Source organism: Hippocampus zosterae, chromosome 5 (genome assembly GCF_025434085.1).
Source record: "Hippocampus zosterae strain Florida chromosome 5, ASM2543408v3, whole genome shotgun sequence".
NCBI classification, from domain to species: domain Eukaryota; kingdom Metazoa; phylum Chordata; class Actinopteri; order Syngnathiformes; family Syngnathidae; genus Hippocampus; species Hippocampus zosterae.
Window position 1 is genome coordinate 5,216,480 of NC_067455.1, and position 15,000 is coordinate 5,231,479.

A 15,000-nucleotide genomic window follows, 5' to 3' on the forward strand; every position below is an offset into this window, starting at 1 on the left:
GAAGACCCAGGACACGCTGGAGAGACTATGTCACCCAGCTGGCCTGGGAACAACTCGGGATCCCCCGGGGAGAGCTGGAAGAAGTAGCTAGGGAGAGGGAAGTCTGGGCTTCCCTGCTAAAGCTGTTGCCCCCGCGACCCGGCCCCGGATAAGCGGTAGATGATGGATGGATGGATGGATGGATGGATGGATGGATGGATGGATGGAAAAGTAATTTGATTACTTCTTACTCTTTCCACTATAATGATTATATCTATGGACCTATACACTTGTAATAAACTTAAACACTACACATATTACAGACATACTGTAGATATATAAATATATCCAGGTGACAGTATTGTAATTTCATTCAAATAAAAACAAAACCCATCAGATTTATTATTACTCCTTCCACTAAATATACAATATAATATGTGCAGTTCAGAGAAGGGATGGGTGGATATACATTTATATACTGTAGATGTACACTTATTCAGATTACAATAATGTAATTACATAAAAGTATTCAGATTGATGACTCCTCAAACTAAATATACGCATCGTACAGCTACACACGTATACAGATCGTCGTAGCACGATTACACAACAATAACCACATTACTGATTACTGTTACTCCTATTATGATACAGTACTCTTATTGTAATTTCACTAATACTTTTATTACTTTAAAAGGTAATTTACTGACTTTACTTCCCATGCCGCCTGCGTCTTAATATGCTAAAATTCTTTCATGTACTGTACTCACCGATCCACTAAACTGGAAACAATTTCACGTTGATCACCACCAGGGGGCTCTACGTACCACTCGTCCGCTTCGCCATATCCCCGGAAGGCTCTTTATCCAATTGGATCAGTCCAAAAGCAGGATGGATGCCTAATAAGATCCTTCTGAGCCGAGAGGAGCCTACCGCCATCGATCCTGTCCTTTCATTTCGCTTATGAAATATTGATATTGGCCTCTATCTGGTCCTGCAGATGGAGGCATTCTGTCTTTTTTTATCTAATGAGGACAGACTTATTTCCTGTCTGTTCTGAAGTCAAAGTTTCATTCGTGTGAAGGCTCGTTGCAAGTGAACGATGCGTCAAAATCACCCCGAGTTGACTTGCACAGCTCCACACAGGTGATTTGTGATCAGCTAGATCACGAGGATCAGCTGTGAACGTGGCGGAAAGGTGTTTGACAACCGGCAATGAGAGTACAACTTTTCCTTCTGCACTTGTCTTTTATCTTACTTCTTAGCTTGTTTTATCTGTCAAACAAAAACCGAACGTTGACCATCTGTTCGAAAGGTGTGTGGCTCTTCTTTGCTTTTAAAATGCAAGCCTCCTGTAAGGCAGCGAATGCTACCCTCTGCAGGTCGGAAGTGGGAATTGCACCCTATAGCAACAATGGGTTTTTTCCGCTTTATTATTTTATTTGTTGTGATGACGAATAAACATTTTTCCATGTTCATATTTTCATTTCAAATACTAGTTTCCTAAATTTTTAGTATAGATGCTTGAAATTTGAAAAGGTATTTCCATGGTGGCTGGGGTCTGGCGCAAGGCTTTTTTTAACGACAGAGAGAGAATTAAGAGTGTGTCTGATCAATATTTGCTACCTTTGACTAAAGGAAGCGTAGCCGCTTATCAATTTGCTGCTGCTCTATACTGCACACCGTGATATCATACACACCTGAACATACCACAACACGGGGAATAAATTCACAACGCCATGACTAGAAATCGATACAACATTTCAATTCATATCCAAAAAAACGGAAATGAGTGAAATAGAAAGGGTCTGCTTTAAAGCACCTGGCCATTTTTCTATTTTACAGCCAGCTGCCCGGCAGGCCGGCATAAGACTGGGCAGTGTCTGCGATAAAAAAAACTCTAAACATGCTAAGCTAAGCACTTTGCTACATGCCCGTAGGGGGCTATAGCGCTGCGGTCTGGGAAACGCTGACTCCGTTGCGAAGGGAAATTCAATTAGCAGCCGCAGATGCTAACGGTGCAGTGTCAATCACATTTGTGCTGAGAAAAAAGGAGCAGCCTATTAGATTAAACACTTCCCCACATCCATAAACGACTTGTCCGCTGGCAAGAAGCAAAACACATTCAATGCTCACCATGCGCTCACTTTATTTAGACTATGAGGGAAAAAAAACTATCCATAAATACTTTTGTTGGGATAGGGAAATTATATTTGAACACAAATATGTGAGTATGTCTCTTCTGCTTAATATATCAGTTTCAAGTTTGGGGCACTGAAGGTTAAGGTTACGAGAGAGAAGCATTTTTTTCGGATTAGGGTTAGGTTTGGAGGTTTAGGGTTCGGGATAGGGTTGGGTTAAGGGTTACTAGCCAAGGGCAGTGGTCCCCAACCTTTATTTGCCCCACGGATTGGTTTCAGGTCAGACGATATTTTCAGGGGGCCGGCCTGTTAAATACAACGGCCGGATGAATTCAACAAGATAATATGACCTGTATGAGAACTGTGGTATTGTCTAAAAGATAATAATAAACACGAATCATGACACGTCCTATCTGGCCGCAACACTGGGTGGTCGCTATGGTAACGGTTAAACGTGCCTTCAAAATAAGATAAACGGCAATTAAAAAGTGCATGTAAAATACGACTCGCCATCGCCGCATATTATGCAGACTAGCTTGGTGCGGGGCAATCTCCCGTTCGAGATAAATCCGTATTTTAAATAGGACTCCTGATACTGTGTCTTAAATGTAGCCTTCTTTTTCTTGAAAGTCGTCGGCTCCTCTTCTGTCTCCTGGCTGGCCCTTTCCCCTTCCCAAGGAAACTTTTTGCTCGCTTCCTGGGTTTCGTTTTAGCGGTAACATATCACGTGACCGGGATGCACGCCTATACCTGAATCAAGAGTGATACACTGTATAGATGGATGTAACATAGAATCTGGTAATTTTTCAAAATAAAACATCTTTCACATTCCGTAATGAATAAAACGGAAGTAATGTAAATTATTTAATCTTTCTGTGCGGCCCGGTACTAAATGACCCAGGGACCGGTACCGGTCCGTGGCTCGAGGGTTGGGGACCGCTGGGCTAGGGTATTTTCGTCAATGGTCATCGTTATAGTTTAGACACTTAAGGTCTGAGATTTAATCCCGCTTTGGAATGTTTTCGAGTTTCAATCAGCGTGTACGCACACAGCAACATTCTTGTGCCTCTCCCAGTAGTGACAATCTTCTGGGAAACTCCAGGCCGCCGCTGACTCCTTGTGGCGGCTGACGGCGTGAACCACAAACCCGCTCATCTGTTTCTCCAGAACGTCCACTACCGCGGGGGCGTTGCCCTTGCGAGCGGCGCCCTCCATCATCTCCAGTATGGCATCCCTGGGCACCGTCTGGGGCCCGGTGCTGAACGACACCACCAGGTTGATGTTGTTGACCTGCAGAACCTCGAACCAGTTGCGCCCCACCACATGGTGGAAGCGCTCCCCGGCTCTCCAGTTGCGGTAAGTGCTCCCCGAGTGGTTGATGAGGCGCACAGACCAACTCACCCAATCGTACTTCTTGACCAGGAAGTCCAAGAGCTCCTGGGTGGTCTCCTGGAGGTTGTCGCTTTCCTTCTCCTGGAGGAAGTGCTGGGCGTCCAGTTTGGCCTGCTCCGGAAAGGCATCCACGCAGGATTGGATGGTGGTCTTCATCCGGAGTTCGATTTCGTCCATCTTGCGGCTCCACTCTTGGATTTTGTCCTCTTCCTCCTGGTGGTTTTGATTCAAGGCCGTGTGTCCCATGAGAGCAATCAGACCTAAGCAGAGAAGCTCCTTCATGCGTACGCAAAAGTCCTCCAGAAGGCGACGGTTCCTGGAGACATACCTGATGACACATCACACGAGCAGAACCTTTTAAGTCCGTCTTCTTACAATATCAGCAGTTTTAGATTGGCACCCTAACCCTGAACTCCAACTTTAATCAAACCCCAAACGTATCCGATCGGACATACCCTTACGAACTCTAAACCCCGCCCCTAGCCCGAAAGCCGAAATCAAATGTTGACATCTGGTCAACCCAAACCATTGTTACTCCTAACCCTAACCTGTAATACTAACCCACAAAAAAATCATTTCTCTAAAACCGTCACTCTCCAATCCTAACTTGTATTTGAATTCAAAATGGCCGCAACCAATTCATCAAAACTAGCTGTTGATGGTCGGCCGCTAGTTTTGTTGAACTGGTTGCGTGAATACTAGTTGCAAAATCCCATTAATCGTATTTGCTTGCGTTGCCTAACACTCAACCTCTGGGTAAATTATCTTGAAACATGAATGCTAATTCGCAAATTGTAAAGCTAACCAACAGACCACAGCACTATTCCAGTTATTTCAAATGTAAGACTAGAATCTGATTAATCGGCTGATTAGCTAAAACAATATCACATCAAATTACAAGTTTGTTGGTCCCTCACAACAATGGAAATATCAATTAAAGGCAGACTATTTGACTGTATTACAAGAACATGTCCTTTAGCCAATTTTAATTAGCTAATAGCTAATAGCAGTAGCTAATACTGGCATGATTGACACCCGATACTGAATTTACCTTTCCACCACGTCCAGAATCGATTCTCCAAAGCTGCTGTTACCCATGAGTGCGTGATAGAGCACAAATAAATTCTTCTCGCCACCACTCCTGGAGAAATGCTCCAGGAATAACTTGGTCTTGACCTCCCGAAACTGCGCTTTGGCCTCGATGATGTCCATGTACTTCCTGAATTGATTGCGGAGGTTCTCCTCCACGGCGAAATACTGCGAGTCCAGCCGGGCCTTCTTGATCTCGCAATCGATGTCCTCCAGCTGGCCTGAAAGAAGGTCCAGACTGTTGCGGACGGTCAGGAACTGCTCCTTGACGTAGAAGACCTCCTTGCTGTGGACGTTGTCCAAGGCCAGACGCAGAACCGGAGCGGCGGCCTGGCACAGCGGGAAGAGCTCCCCCACCGCACTGGCCACAACCTCGGTGCCGCGCTCCAACATGTCCATGGCTGCCTCGATGGCCTCCTTCTTCTCAGCCAAAACCTTCTCCACGGGATTACTCATGGTCTACAAGACAGGACAATTCTCAAGTACATATTTGTAAAGCGATGATTGTTTTTCACCGGATTTATACACTACACAGACAAGTCTGCTGCCTTCAGTGTAGTACCGGTTTGCGCCACAACATGCCTGGCAGCACTTAGCTTTCGTGGAAGATATGCAGCGTAATTATCAGAAAAGAAGCAGCGTGAGAGAAGATCCCCTGAAAGCTGAGGATCTGTGCAACTGAGTTGTGACTTTGCGTTTTATGTCCTTCATGTCATGTTATACGATACGCTCCCGTTTCTTGACAGCAAGAAAGTCAGAACAGGCACTAAAGAACACTTTACAAAGATCTAGTTTTCAAAGCCGTAGCGCGTTTTAATACATTTAGGAGGGGTACAACGATCATTTAAAAATTAAAAAATAAATTATAAGGAATTTGGGATTCACTGTACATCCTGACGTGTACTCTGCATGAGCAAAATCTCGATCCTTGTCCCTGTTTTTTTTTTTAATCAACATAGTTGGTAGTTATCAGCCGTTGACGTGACAACGCTGTTGTCAGACCGGCTGAGGCGAGCTTCACGAGGCCGAAGAAACAACAATGAGAAGGAAAAAAAATGAGTACAGCAGGAGAGGGAGCGTCTGACATTGTTGTTTCACTCTCTGCATTCATTATTTATGCCGGCAACAAGATTCCATAAGCAACCACTGTCGATTCAAAAAGTCACTTATCTCTCAGCCAATCAGGATTGCCTGAACCCATTTTACTGTCCATGTTTTTGTTGTTGTGGTTCTTCACATTGGGTCATCATACGATTACTTTTAAAAATCGTAATGTGTCTATTTTGACAAAGTAAAGAAAAAAAATACAATAACACTCCCCACGCCCGCCCGGCCCACCTCTATTGTGTGGGTGATGTTCCAACTACCCTATACTTTAAGATCAATCAATCCCAAAAGAAGTACATTATAAATTGAACCGAAAGCCGTTCTTTCGGCATAAAAAGCAGGATGACAGAAGGTTGACGTTCAATAATCTTCATCAAAAACTAGGCTAAACGGAAAGTCTTTCTCATTTTCCTTCTTCATCGAAATTTTGTGTCAAACTAACGCCATCTAGTCCTCAACAGTGGAATTACACCCCAAATTAAAAGGAGCAAAGACAAATTAGAGTTATGAACTGATATTGGTACTACCTAATAAATTTGAAGGAGTTTTTTGCATGATTTTTTTTTTGGGGGGGGGCGAGATACGGTTGCAACCATTTTTCACCATTTTCAAACCTAATACATATGGCATTAAAAAAAAATTCAAATATGGCAGATTAACAAAACTCTTCCCTGTTCTGGCTCAAACCGACAAAACATTTTCACTTTACGGGGACTTTCAATACGGTAAACAAGTACTTAGTTACAGTCTACCACTGATTATTATCCAGTTTCAACCACCAAAGTCATCGACACATTTACATGACATTGGATGTGGCCAGCTTCAGAGCTGGTGATGTTTTCATAAATAAAAAAATCATAAATAAAATACAACACTGGAGGTAGTGATGTCATACACACAAAATGGAGGGTATGCGTGTGTGTGTCCTTGACTGAATGTGAGCATCCAAGGCCGGGTGGAGAGGGGGGACTCCTTAACCTCCATAAATCATCAAAAATAATCAAATTCTGGTCAGTAAAAGTGATTTTTAAAAACAAAACCCGGACCTATGCCGTGGATGCGTGTTTTTAGCACAAGTGGCCCCCACTTTACGTCACCTCACTTTGAGTGCATATTTCTCATCTCCGATCCGGATTTAAAAAATAATAATACAAAATCAGCACATTCTTACCTCTTCTTCTTTTTCTTTGTCGGACAGGTTCCTGAGTGGAAGATTCCCAGCGTGCTGCTTGTGAGGAAAGCTGCATTGGGAGGGGTCCCAAAGAAGAGAGAGAGAAGAAAAGGAGTGAGACGCAATGGAGGGATGAGGGTGTTCGGAGAGTGAGAGATCTGTGCTCGACGTGACAAGGTCTTGATGTGGTTTTTCGTCTCCACCAAGATGGATTTTAATGTCTATGATTCTTTTGTTATTTTTTTAGCTTTTTTTGGGGGGGGGGGTCAGACTTTGAGGAGCCTCTTGGGGATGTTCAACATCACGCGTGCCATTGAAGGTAAGAACAAAACCTTGTGATGATTACGCTTGTGTTAAAAAAAAAAAGAATAATCAAGTGTGTATTGATTTTAAAGCCATTCACAAACAAGCAAACGTGTGTATGCTTTGCTGGGATCTTTTTTTTTTTTTTTTTTGCGCACTGAACAAATTTCTGTGACTAAAATGTTGCATTTCCAAAATGGAATTAGAGTCTAATTATTAAACGGTGTTATTTGTAGTAGATATGCAGGTGATAGCGCAAATGTTGCTTCATGGAAAAAAAGAAGACAAACGATCACCCCCCCACACCCCACCTACCACCACTAACCTGCACCAAAAATAAATCACGATGATGACGCAAATGCTGCCAGATAGACGCCACAGCCCAAGTGAGCACGTCAGTTAACTGATTATCTTTTTTTTGTTTGTTTTTCATTTTTCTTTTTTTTTGGAGGAGGGCGTGTTTTTTATGTGCCTCCCATGATGTCTTGCAGGGATGAGCAGCAGAATTGTGCGGGTCAAATCAGCATTTTTTTCTCGATGTTGTAGATGAGTAAATTGCGCACGTTTGGAACCAGTTCATCTGGTTCTATTTAAGGCGCTTCAGCACTCACTATACATTCTTGATTTTTAAAATAACTACCGCAGTGTTCAATTTGGATGGTGGCATATATAATCGTAATACAGTATACAGCAAATAAAAAGGGAATATTACTGGATGTTTCTGTGATGGACAGTTGCTTACGTGGAAACAGGTGGAAAGAACAACGTCATCTGGCGGACATATTGAAAAACTACACCTCCATGTTATTCTCGGATAATTTTCCGTCCAAACGTGCCTACGTTTTTTTTTCTTTCAAAATGATTTGACCAATGTAAAGTCTTAAATGATAAAATATGTGAATTGATTAACAAAAATGGCAATATTTGCGGCTTCTCCGAAGCGATGCTTTTGGAGAGACCAGGTTTCCGCCTGACTACAGCGATATGTTCTATATTTAAGTAGGCCTCTATTTTTATACCGAATGGTAAATTTCATTTAAAATGTCTTTTGCTATTTTGTTTCGGGTCGCTGGGTGCTGGACCTTGCCCAAAGTTCGATTTAGACTTAAGGCACACTGCCCCCTGCTGGCATAGTGGCCAGTCAGTCGCAGGGCAGATTGAACACACTATGGACGATGTACATACATTCCTTTTTAAACTTTCTTTTGTCGTTTTATGTAGCGTATACAGCCACCATGTTATTACGTACCTCTATATTTTCAACCGAGAACCAATTTTTACCAGTCGGAAATGTTTTTAAGACAAAAACTTCACAACTAAGTCACAGCTGAACGAGAAAACTAATTGGGCAAATTAGGATAGCTTCCCATTACACAACACAATGGTTGCATTTCCGCTAGCATCTCTAGCTGGCCATGAGCTTGTTAGCTCTAAACACTTGCTAGCTCGAAACATCTTAGCACTTCTATAATTACATCAAATACACAATCATGTTCACATACCGTTTTGCATTCTGAAATGAATTAATTCGTACTTTGGGGAAGATGGAGATCTTGGCGTCTTCACCTCATACTGTCCTCGCTTTTTCAAGGGGAACTAAATACACACATTTTCTTGGCAACAATCTCTTTGAAGTGACCCCAATAGTCGAAACACACCATTTAAATTCACATGGTATTGGTGCAATAATAATTAAGCGGGTGAAATCAGCCACCAAAGGCGACTGACATTTTCCCCGTTAGCACACATTACTGTCAACTGCAATTGACACCCCTGGGCTTAAGGGCACGTTCACATCAATTCTAGCCAACAGCAAAGGGCTGTGTAGGACAAAACCGTCATTACGATTCCAACTGAGCATCTACGTCTTCGTTAGGATTGCAGATGTCCCGAAACAAATGTCCGGTAAGACCAGAGAGCAGGCAGGCAAGAAAATGAAATGACTCCCCAAATCATGGATGTATGGACTCATATTTATTTGTAGTGGTGCTCAAAACGTGCAGCCAAAACAAAAACAGAACAGTCGCCCGATACGATCAAATGGCCTACATCAGACAAGTATACACACTTTAGTCGCTTTCATTTTATACCGCATAATTAGGTTTAAAACACATGTAAAAGAATGTCTCATAACATAGTGTAAAAAACAAACAAACAAACAACAATATAATCATTGAGGCACCACTGACTGCAAACAAACAAAAAAGGTATTTGGGAAAAAAAAGAAGCTGTTGCTTATGGGATAAAGTGCCCGTACAACACAAAGTGACCTACTCGGCATGAACTTCGATGCCAGTTTTTTAAAGTCGTTCTGCAGAACATGTGGAAAGAAGTGCTTCAAAAGTAGTGTTGGTGGAACTCAAGCGGCATTCTCATCTAGCATCATAAAAACGAGTGCAACCACTTTTAGTGTTCAGGTATGCGCTCAGTTTGCCATCCATCATTTCATCACATTTATCCTACGAAATCTTTTTTTTGGTCTCGCTGATTTTTCAGAACATCTCACCAGCCGGTTGAGATTGAGATAAACCGGGGATTGTTGGACAACGATGTCCGTGACATCCCTTGGCTTGGCATGCGTCCTAACTTGTAACAAAGAACATGAAGATGTTTAGTGGGTGGGTGGTCCAAGACTTAATAACGCAACATTTCATCGACAGGCGCCTTGCGGAGCAGTCCAGGTCACCTTACAAAGATGATCAAAACTCAAGCGTGGTCCCAGCGTTCTTATCTAAACAGCGGTGGGCAAACTCAAGCGCGGAAGGGCCGAATGGCCATTTCAAATGGATACATGGGACAGCTCGGATTAATGACGGGGGGGATCTGTCAGATGTTAACTGATTTTTCTTTTATTTCATTAACTCAATGGCTGCTTGCATTTGTCGATGACTACCAGCACCGACAAATATATTCGTGGTCCATTTTTCAACAGACAGGCACGGTGGAGGGTCTGGCTTAGCTCGTCTATCAAATAACGCACATACGTGGCCGTATTGATGAACTAGAGGCCAGTAGGTGGCTGTCTTGCGTCGCTTTGGATTGGAGATCCGCACAGCTTTTAATTAGAAGAGAAAGATTAGGTGGCCGGCTCGGACAAGGAGTTTAGGCACCTGACATTGCCAACAGCGTCTGTGTTTGATGACGCAGTTCATAGAGTGAAAAAAGGCCGCTGACATTCAACTCCGGCCATGTGTTGAGACTGCATTGCTTACTGTGTTTCTTTGGCGTTATTTCATCAAAAGCCCTTTCTCAGTCATTTTTTTTTTTTTTAGTTTGAGGTGTCACAACGCCATCAAAGTCACTGTTCTGTTGACATGTTTGCGTTCATGCAAAGCTTTTCTGTCCACTTGGAATCAGCACGTGTTCCACTGCTAGCTATTAAAGAACAAAAAATCTTGTTTTTTTTCTGATATGAGCCAACTTTCTGGTTTGGTAATTATTGGGAGAACCTAATCTCGAAAGATCAGTCAAAATGCTCGTAAAATGTCAGGCAGTCAATGAAAAAAACTATTTGATTTGAAAAAATAAAAGTATCATTTTTGCCCATCTCTTATTTCTTACAATAAACCAATCTGCTAGCTATTGAATTAAAGAAAAAAATCCCAACAACTAATTCAAAGAAAGAAAAAAGAGCAATATAAGGATGCTTGATAATATAAATGTTGGCTGGGCCGCACTGTCAGTAAGGTAGAAGTAGCGTACGTGTCTTTGCCCACCGCTGCCGTTGAAGTTAACGATGACGATGCGCGTGTACCCGATTCAGCGGCACATGCGCAGCGCATGCTGCATCTTGTCCTGTACGTTCTCCATCTTTTCGGCCCACTCCTCGCTCAGGCCGGCGTCGTCGTCGCCGATGACGGCGGCGTAGCCCATCAGGGCGATCAAGCCGATGCAGAACAAATAGGTGAGGCGCGTACACAAGCGCTCCATGGCCCGACGATCGCCGCCCGAGTGTTTCAGGAACACCTCAAGACAACAACAAACCCAACTTGAAGAAAGGCAGGAAATGCTGGCCTCTGCTGGTCAGAGTTAGACATTGCAGCACAAAAATGTTGCCATATCACTCAGGTTTATGCTCCAGCCCGACCGACGTTAAGTGAAAAACTGCAAAATGGTGAAAGCGTACCAAAATACTTTTTCAAATAGCTGATTCTGAAACTCCACATAATTCTAACTATTGATAAGCCTCACGTGCAGGTGCTTGATTCTGTTAACTCATTCAGTACCAGCCAATTCTGGACCAAGTCTGAAAAGACGTTTAAAAACGTCTTTGGGAGTGAATGAGTTCAGAGTTAAAACGACTTAATTCAGTCCCTTGTGTGAATGCTGGATTCATTTTTGAACCACTGTAATAGAAGTTTTTGCATACTTTTTTTTATGAGTCAGCTATTCAACACTATAACAGCATTAGACGTTATAGGGGAAATGATGGCCGACTGGTCCATAACGTACCCCACCCCTTGTCAGCGTGGTCCGCGACTCACCTCCAGGATAGGCCGACTGAAGAGTTTGGGTTTCCCCACCACGCCGTCATAGAGCGTGTGCAGGTTCTGGTCGCCCAGGTCGTCGGCGTAGCTGCGGGCGAAGTCTTCCTTCTTGCGCTCGCTGTGCTCAGGCCGGGCCTCCACCAGCTCCATGAACTTGCGAAATTGGTTCTTGAGGTTCTCCTCCACCGAGGCATACTGGCTGTCCAGCGTCTCCTTCTGGATGGCCACCAGCGCCTGGCGGTTCTTGCGCGAGAGCTCGTCTAGCGCCCGGTTGACAGAGCCGAACTCGCGCTTGAGCGTGCGGATGTCCTCGTCGTCGATGTGGTGCAGAACCACGCGCATCAGCGAGCCCGCCACGCCAAAGATGGGATTGACCACGGCCGCCGCCGACGAGATGGTGGCCACGCACTGCAGCACCTTCACCACGCCCTGCTTCAGCTTGGCGTGCTCCTCCACGATCTCCTCTTCCATTGTGGCTGCAGGGGCAGGGGGCTGGGGGAGACGGAGAGACATTTTTGTTTTCCGGTGAGGAAGGAGTTAAGCACGAGTCTCTCCTGTTTCGCTGCGGCTGTTTTCTTTCCAGCACCAGGCTGCCGCAAGCACACGTCTTCGGGCTGTCACGATAGCTCCTTGTGGGCCGAGCCAAACAAAAGGCGGACAGAGCCTTTCTGTGACGGAACTGGGAGCCGCGTTTCTTGCGCAACCTCTTCATGAATACCCCATGAACAGCTTGAAACGCTCGAATACATGTCCTAAGCCCGCAGGGCGTGTTTATGTTATGCGTGTGTTACCGCACACCTCCACTAGAGGGGAGCAAAAGTGTCAACACTCACTCCTGATTTCAGCACCACGACCAGTGGACTGAAAACACAGGCTTCAGCCATCGGTGGCCAAATTAGCCATTTAAAGAGCACAAAATGGAGTCACTCAATTGAGAGAATTATCGTTTTTGTGACTTTTTAAAATCTGTTATCTTGCCTTTATAAGTAAAGTTTAATAGTGGCATTAATGTAATTGTTTTCTTGTTTACACAGATCATGATGAAGTGGTAGCCCAGTCCAGTGACGCAACTCAAGACAGCCACCAATTATGAGGATATGATACAAAGGAAGATTTGTTGTGTTTAACACGTGCGAGGTGATCAGAATTCCAGGAGGTGAGAAGAGTACAAACTGGCCACAATACACAAGTATTGGCAAAATCAAAATGGCAGCCATTTAGTAGTTACGTTTTAATAAAAAATCAAACACAACTGAGGGGAGCAGAATTCAATATTGCCATCATTTAAAAAGAGGTGTTACAAACTCAAAATGGCATTCATTCAATGGGTTTTGAAACACAGCCAGAGAGCTTCCGATTCGATTAAATCTGTAGTCTTGTGTAGAATTCTGGCTCAATCAATTGTCAAAAAATGTCACCCTTTATTTGACTTGAAAGATTAGTGTACTAACAGGTGAGTGTTGTTAACCATAACCTCTAGGAAGGATGCATAAGACTTCAAGGGCTTTCGTGAGCGTTTAATTTTTTACAAAATGTATAAATTGACATATTTACAGTGAAAACAAAGGAAATTGTCTTTGAATTTGACTTTTGTCTCAAACCCAAACAAGGAAGTGAGCTGCCTATTGACGTCACCTGTTGCCAGCTCGACAGCCATCTTGAACGCTCTCTAACTTGGCATAGCAACAAGCTAATGCTAATTAAAAATGACTACATCACTCAAATTCTACCATTAAAATTCATTATTTATACTTCAAGTGATATTTTTCTTACACTTGAACATTTATGAGTCCAATTTGCTGTGCTTCTGGATAAAAATGAAGTGCCAGTGAGGCAGTTGAAGCCAAAGAAGCACACACCCTTGAGGCTCATCAACTTCAAATAACTACGACGACAGAGGCTAAAACACAACAATCAACTGTCTTCCGGACTTGTTGAGTGTTTGTGGGGATTTCAATAGGGTCAAACATCCGCTTTAAAGGCCCACAAGCAGGCTCAAGTTCCTTCCTGCCTGCTTTGGCTCCCTCTAGCCGCGCCTCCATGTTTGCTTCTTAACGCACAAGCCGTGGCCTGGGCCGCTTGAAAATGTTGCAGACATGCCAAATTAACCCCTAAAACTGGTCCTTCTTGGGCCCAACGCGTACTACACTTTACCACTTTGAATCCCAAGCAATATTAGTCACCATTGGCCACGAAAGGTCTGTTTATTTCTTACCTTTCAGTAAATAGCTTCCACGTTTGTACGCCTATCCGACTGCCCAACCTAGACTGACTCCTTCTTCTTCCCAGCAATCCCTGCAAAATGGACACGTCCATGTACGTTCAACGTGTAGGGGTGAAAATATTGACATAAAACATCATTGAAGAGCCAATATATGCCCCCAAACGCGCAAAATGGTCATTTGAACCAAAATAAACCTACTTCTTCCAAGTGTCACTTGAAAAAGCTACATAAAATATTTGAAATATTAAAAGCACTCCTTCACATTAACAGTTATCCCCCCTTTGTTTTAAACATATTAGAGCCCATTCCGCATTCAAAAAGTCCCAACCAAAACGTCATTGTCACTCTGTGCGCAACCGAGCTCCCGAATCAACCCGCAGAACGATTTGCCAACCCCCGCGGCTTCTTTCAGACACTAACAAACACTCCATTCACGATATTTATAAGTCCAAGAGACACTTTAACATTTCAAGACTGCTAGGCGATGACTTCCAAGCCAATAAAAGTCCACAGAGTTGAGAAAACAGACGAAACTTCACGAAAGGTGCACAGGTGCGCCCTGATGCCAATTGGAATTTTCAGTCGGCTCCAGTTGAGTGCAAAACAAAAAAAAATCAAAAATATATTCTTAAAACACTATAATCATAAAAGTTTTGCCGTAAAAACGCGAGTTTCGTTGGAAAAACAATGAAAATTATGTCAATTTTACCGCACAGCCCACCACCTAGCGCACCGAGGAGGCGCGCACGCCACTGGAAGTTGAAACATGCTCGATTTAGCGCCTTTCATTATTCCAAATGGTTAAGTAAACGCGGAGAAAAAAGTATTAGTGCTGCTTGCGAAGCATTTCGACACTCTACAGGCGAATAATGTGACACAGTTGAGCCCTTTAACTCGCCAAGCGCGCCAGTGGCTGCGCGCGCAGGTCGCCATCTGCTCCTTCGCCCTCTTCGTTCTTTCTTTCTTTGTTCGGCGCACGCTCGTCAAAAAGGCGTTCCATAAATCTCGTGGTGCAAAAGCGCCAGGAGCCAAACTCGTCAATCCTTCAACTGAAGTGTTCAAAGCTGTTTTGCCACAAAACAAACGGCCCTCGGCCCCTCTTGTGCA

The 15,000-nt window shown here is 43.7% G+C and overlaps 2 protein-coding genes and 1 long non-coding RNA gene across 3 annotated transcripts; 1 reads left to right on the forward strand and 2 right to left on the reverse strand.

Annotated features, from left to right (window-relative positions):
* Nucleotides 1-1,630: 1,630 nt before the first annotated feature.
* On the reverse strand, nucleotides 1,631-7,565 carry LOC127600560 (protein rapunzel-like). Its single transcript, XM_052065240.1, has 4 exons — nucleotides 7,508-7,565; nucleotides 6,880-6,949; nucleotides 4,564-5,060; nucleotides 1,631-3,840 (listed from the first exon to the last, which is right to left on the reverse strand). Exons 3-4 carry the CDS (start codon nucleotides 5,055-5,057, stop codon nucleotides 3,150-3,152), a joined length of 1,185 nt encoding a protein of 394 aa, XP_051921200.1. The 5' UTR covers nucleotides 5,058-5,060; nucleotides 6,880-6,949; nucleotides 7,508-7,565; the 3' UTR covers nucleotides 1,631-3,149.
* On the forward strand, nucleotides 6,600-13,890 carry LOC127600687 (uncharacterized). Its single transcript, XR_007962390.1, has 3 exons — nucleotides 6,600-6,718; nucleotides 6,907-7,198; nucleotides 12,704-13,890. It is a non-coding gene; the product is annotated as an uncharacterized LOC127600687 (long non-coding RNA).
* Nucleotides 9,135-14,027, reverse strand: LOC127600628 (protein rapunzel-like). Its single transcript, XM_052065323.1, has 3 exons — nucleotides 13,885-14,027; nucleotides 11,667-12,161; nucleotides 9,135-11,148 (listed from the first exon to the last, which is right to left on the reverse strand). Exons 2-3 carry the CDS (start codon nucleotides 12,138-12,140, stop codon nucleotides 10,942-10,944), a joined length of 681 nt encoding a protein of 226 aa, XP_051921283.1. The 5' UTR covers nucleotides 12,141-12,161; nucleotides 13,885-14,027; the 3' UTR covers nucleotides 9,135-10,941.
* Nucleotides 14,028-15,000: the final 973 nt, after the last annotated feature.

Bases quoted from the DNA above. Each gene is read 5' to 3' on its own strand.
- LOC127600560 (XM_052065240.1), bottom strand. From the start codon at position 5,057: ATGAGTAATCCCGTGGAGAAGGTTTTGGCTGAGAAGAAGGAGGCCATC. The intron at 3,841-4,563 runs GTAAATTCAGTA...ATGTGTCATCAG, and splicing joins ATTCTGGACGTGGTGGAAAG to GTATGTCTCCAGGAACCGTC.
- LOC127600628 (XM_052065323.1), bottom strand. From the start codon at position 12,140: ATGGAAGAGGAGATCGTGGAGGAGCACGCCAAGCTGAAGCAGGGCGTG. The intron at 11,149-11,666 runs GTGAGTCGCGGA...TGTTGTCTTGAG, and splicing joins TCAGTCGGCCTATCCTGGAG to GTGTTCCTGAAACACTCGGG.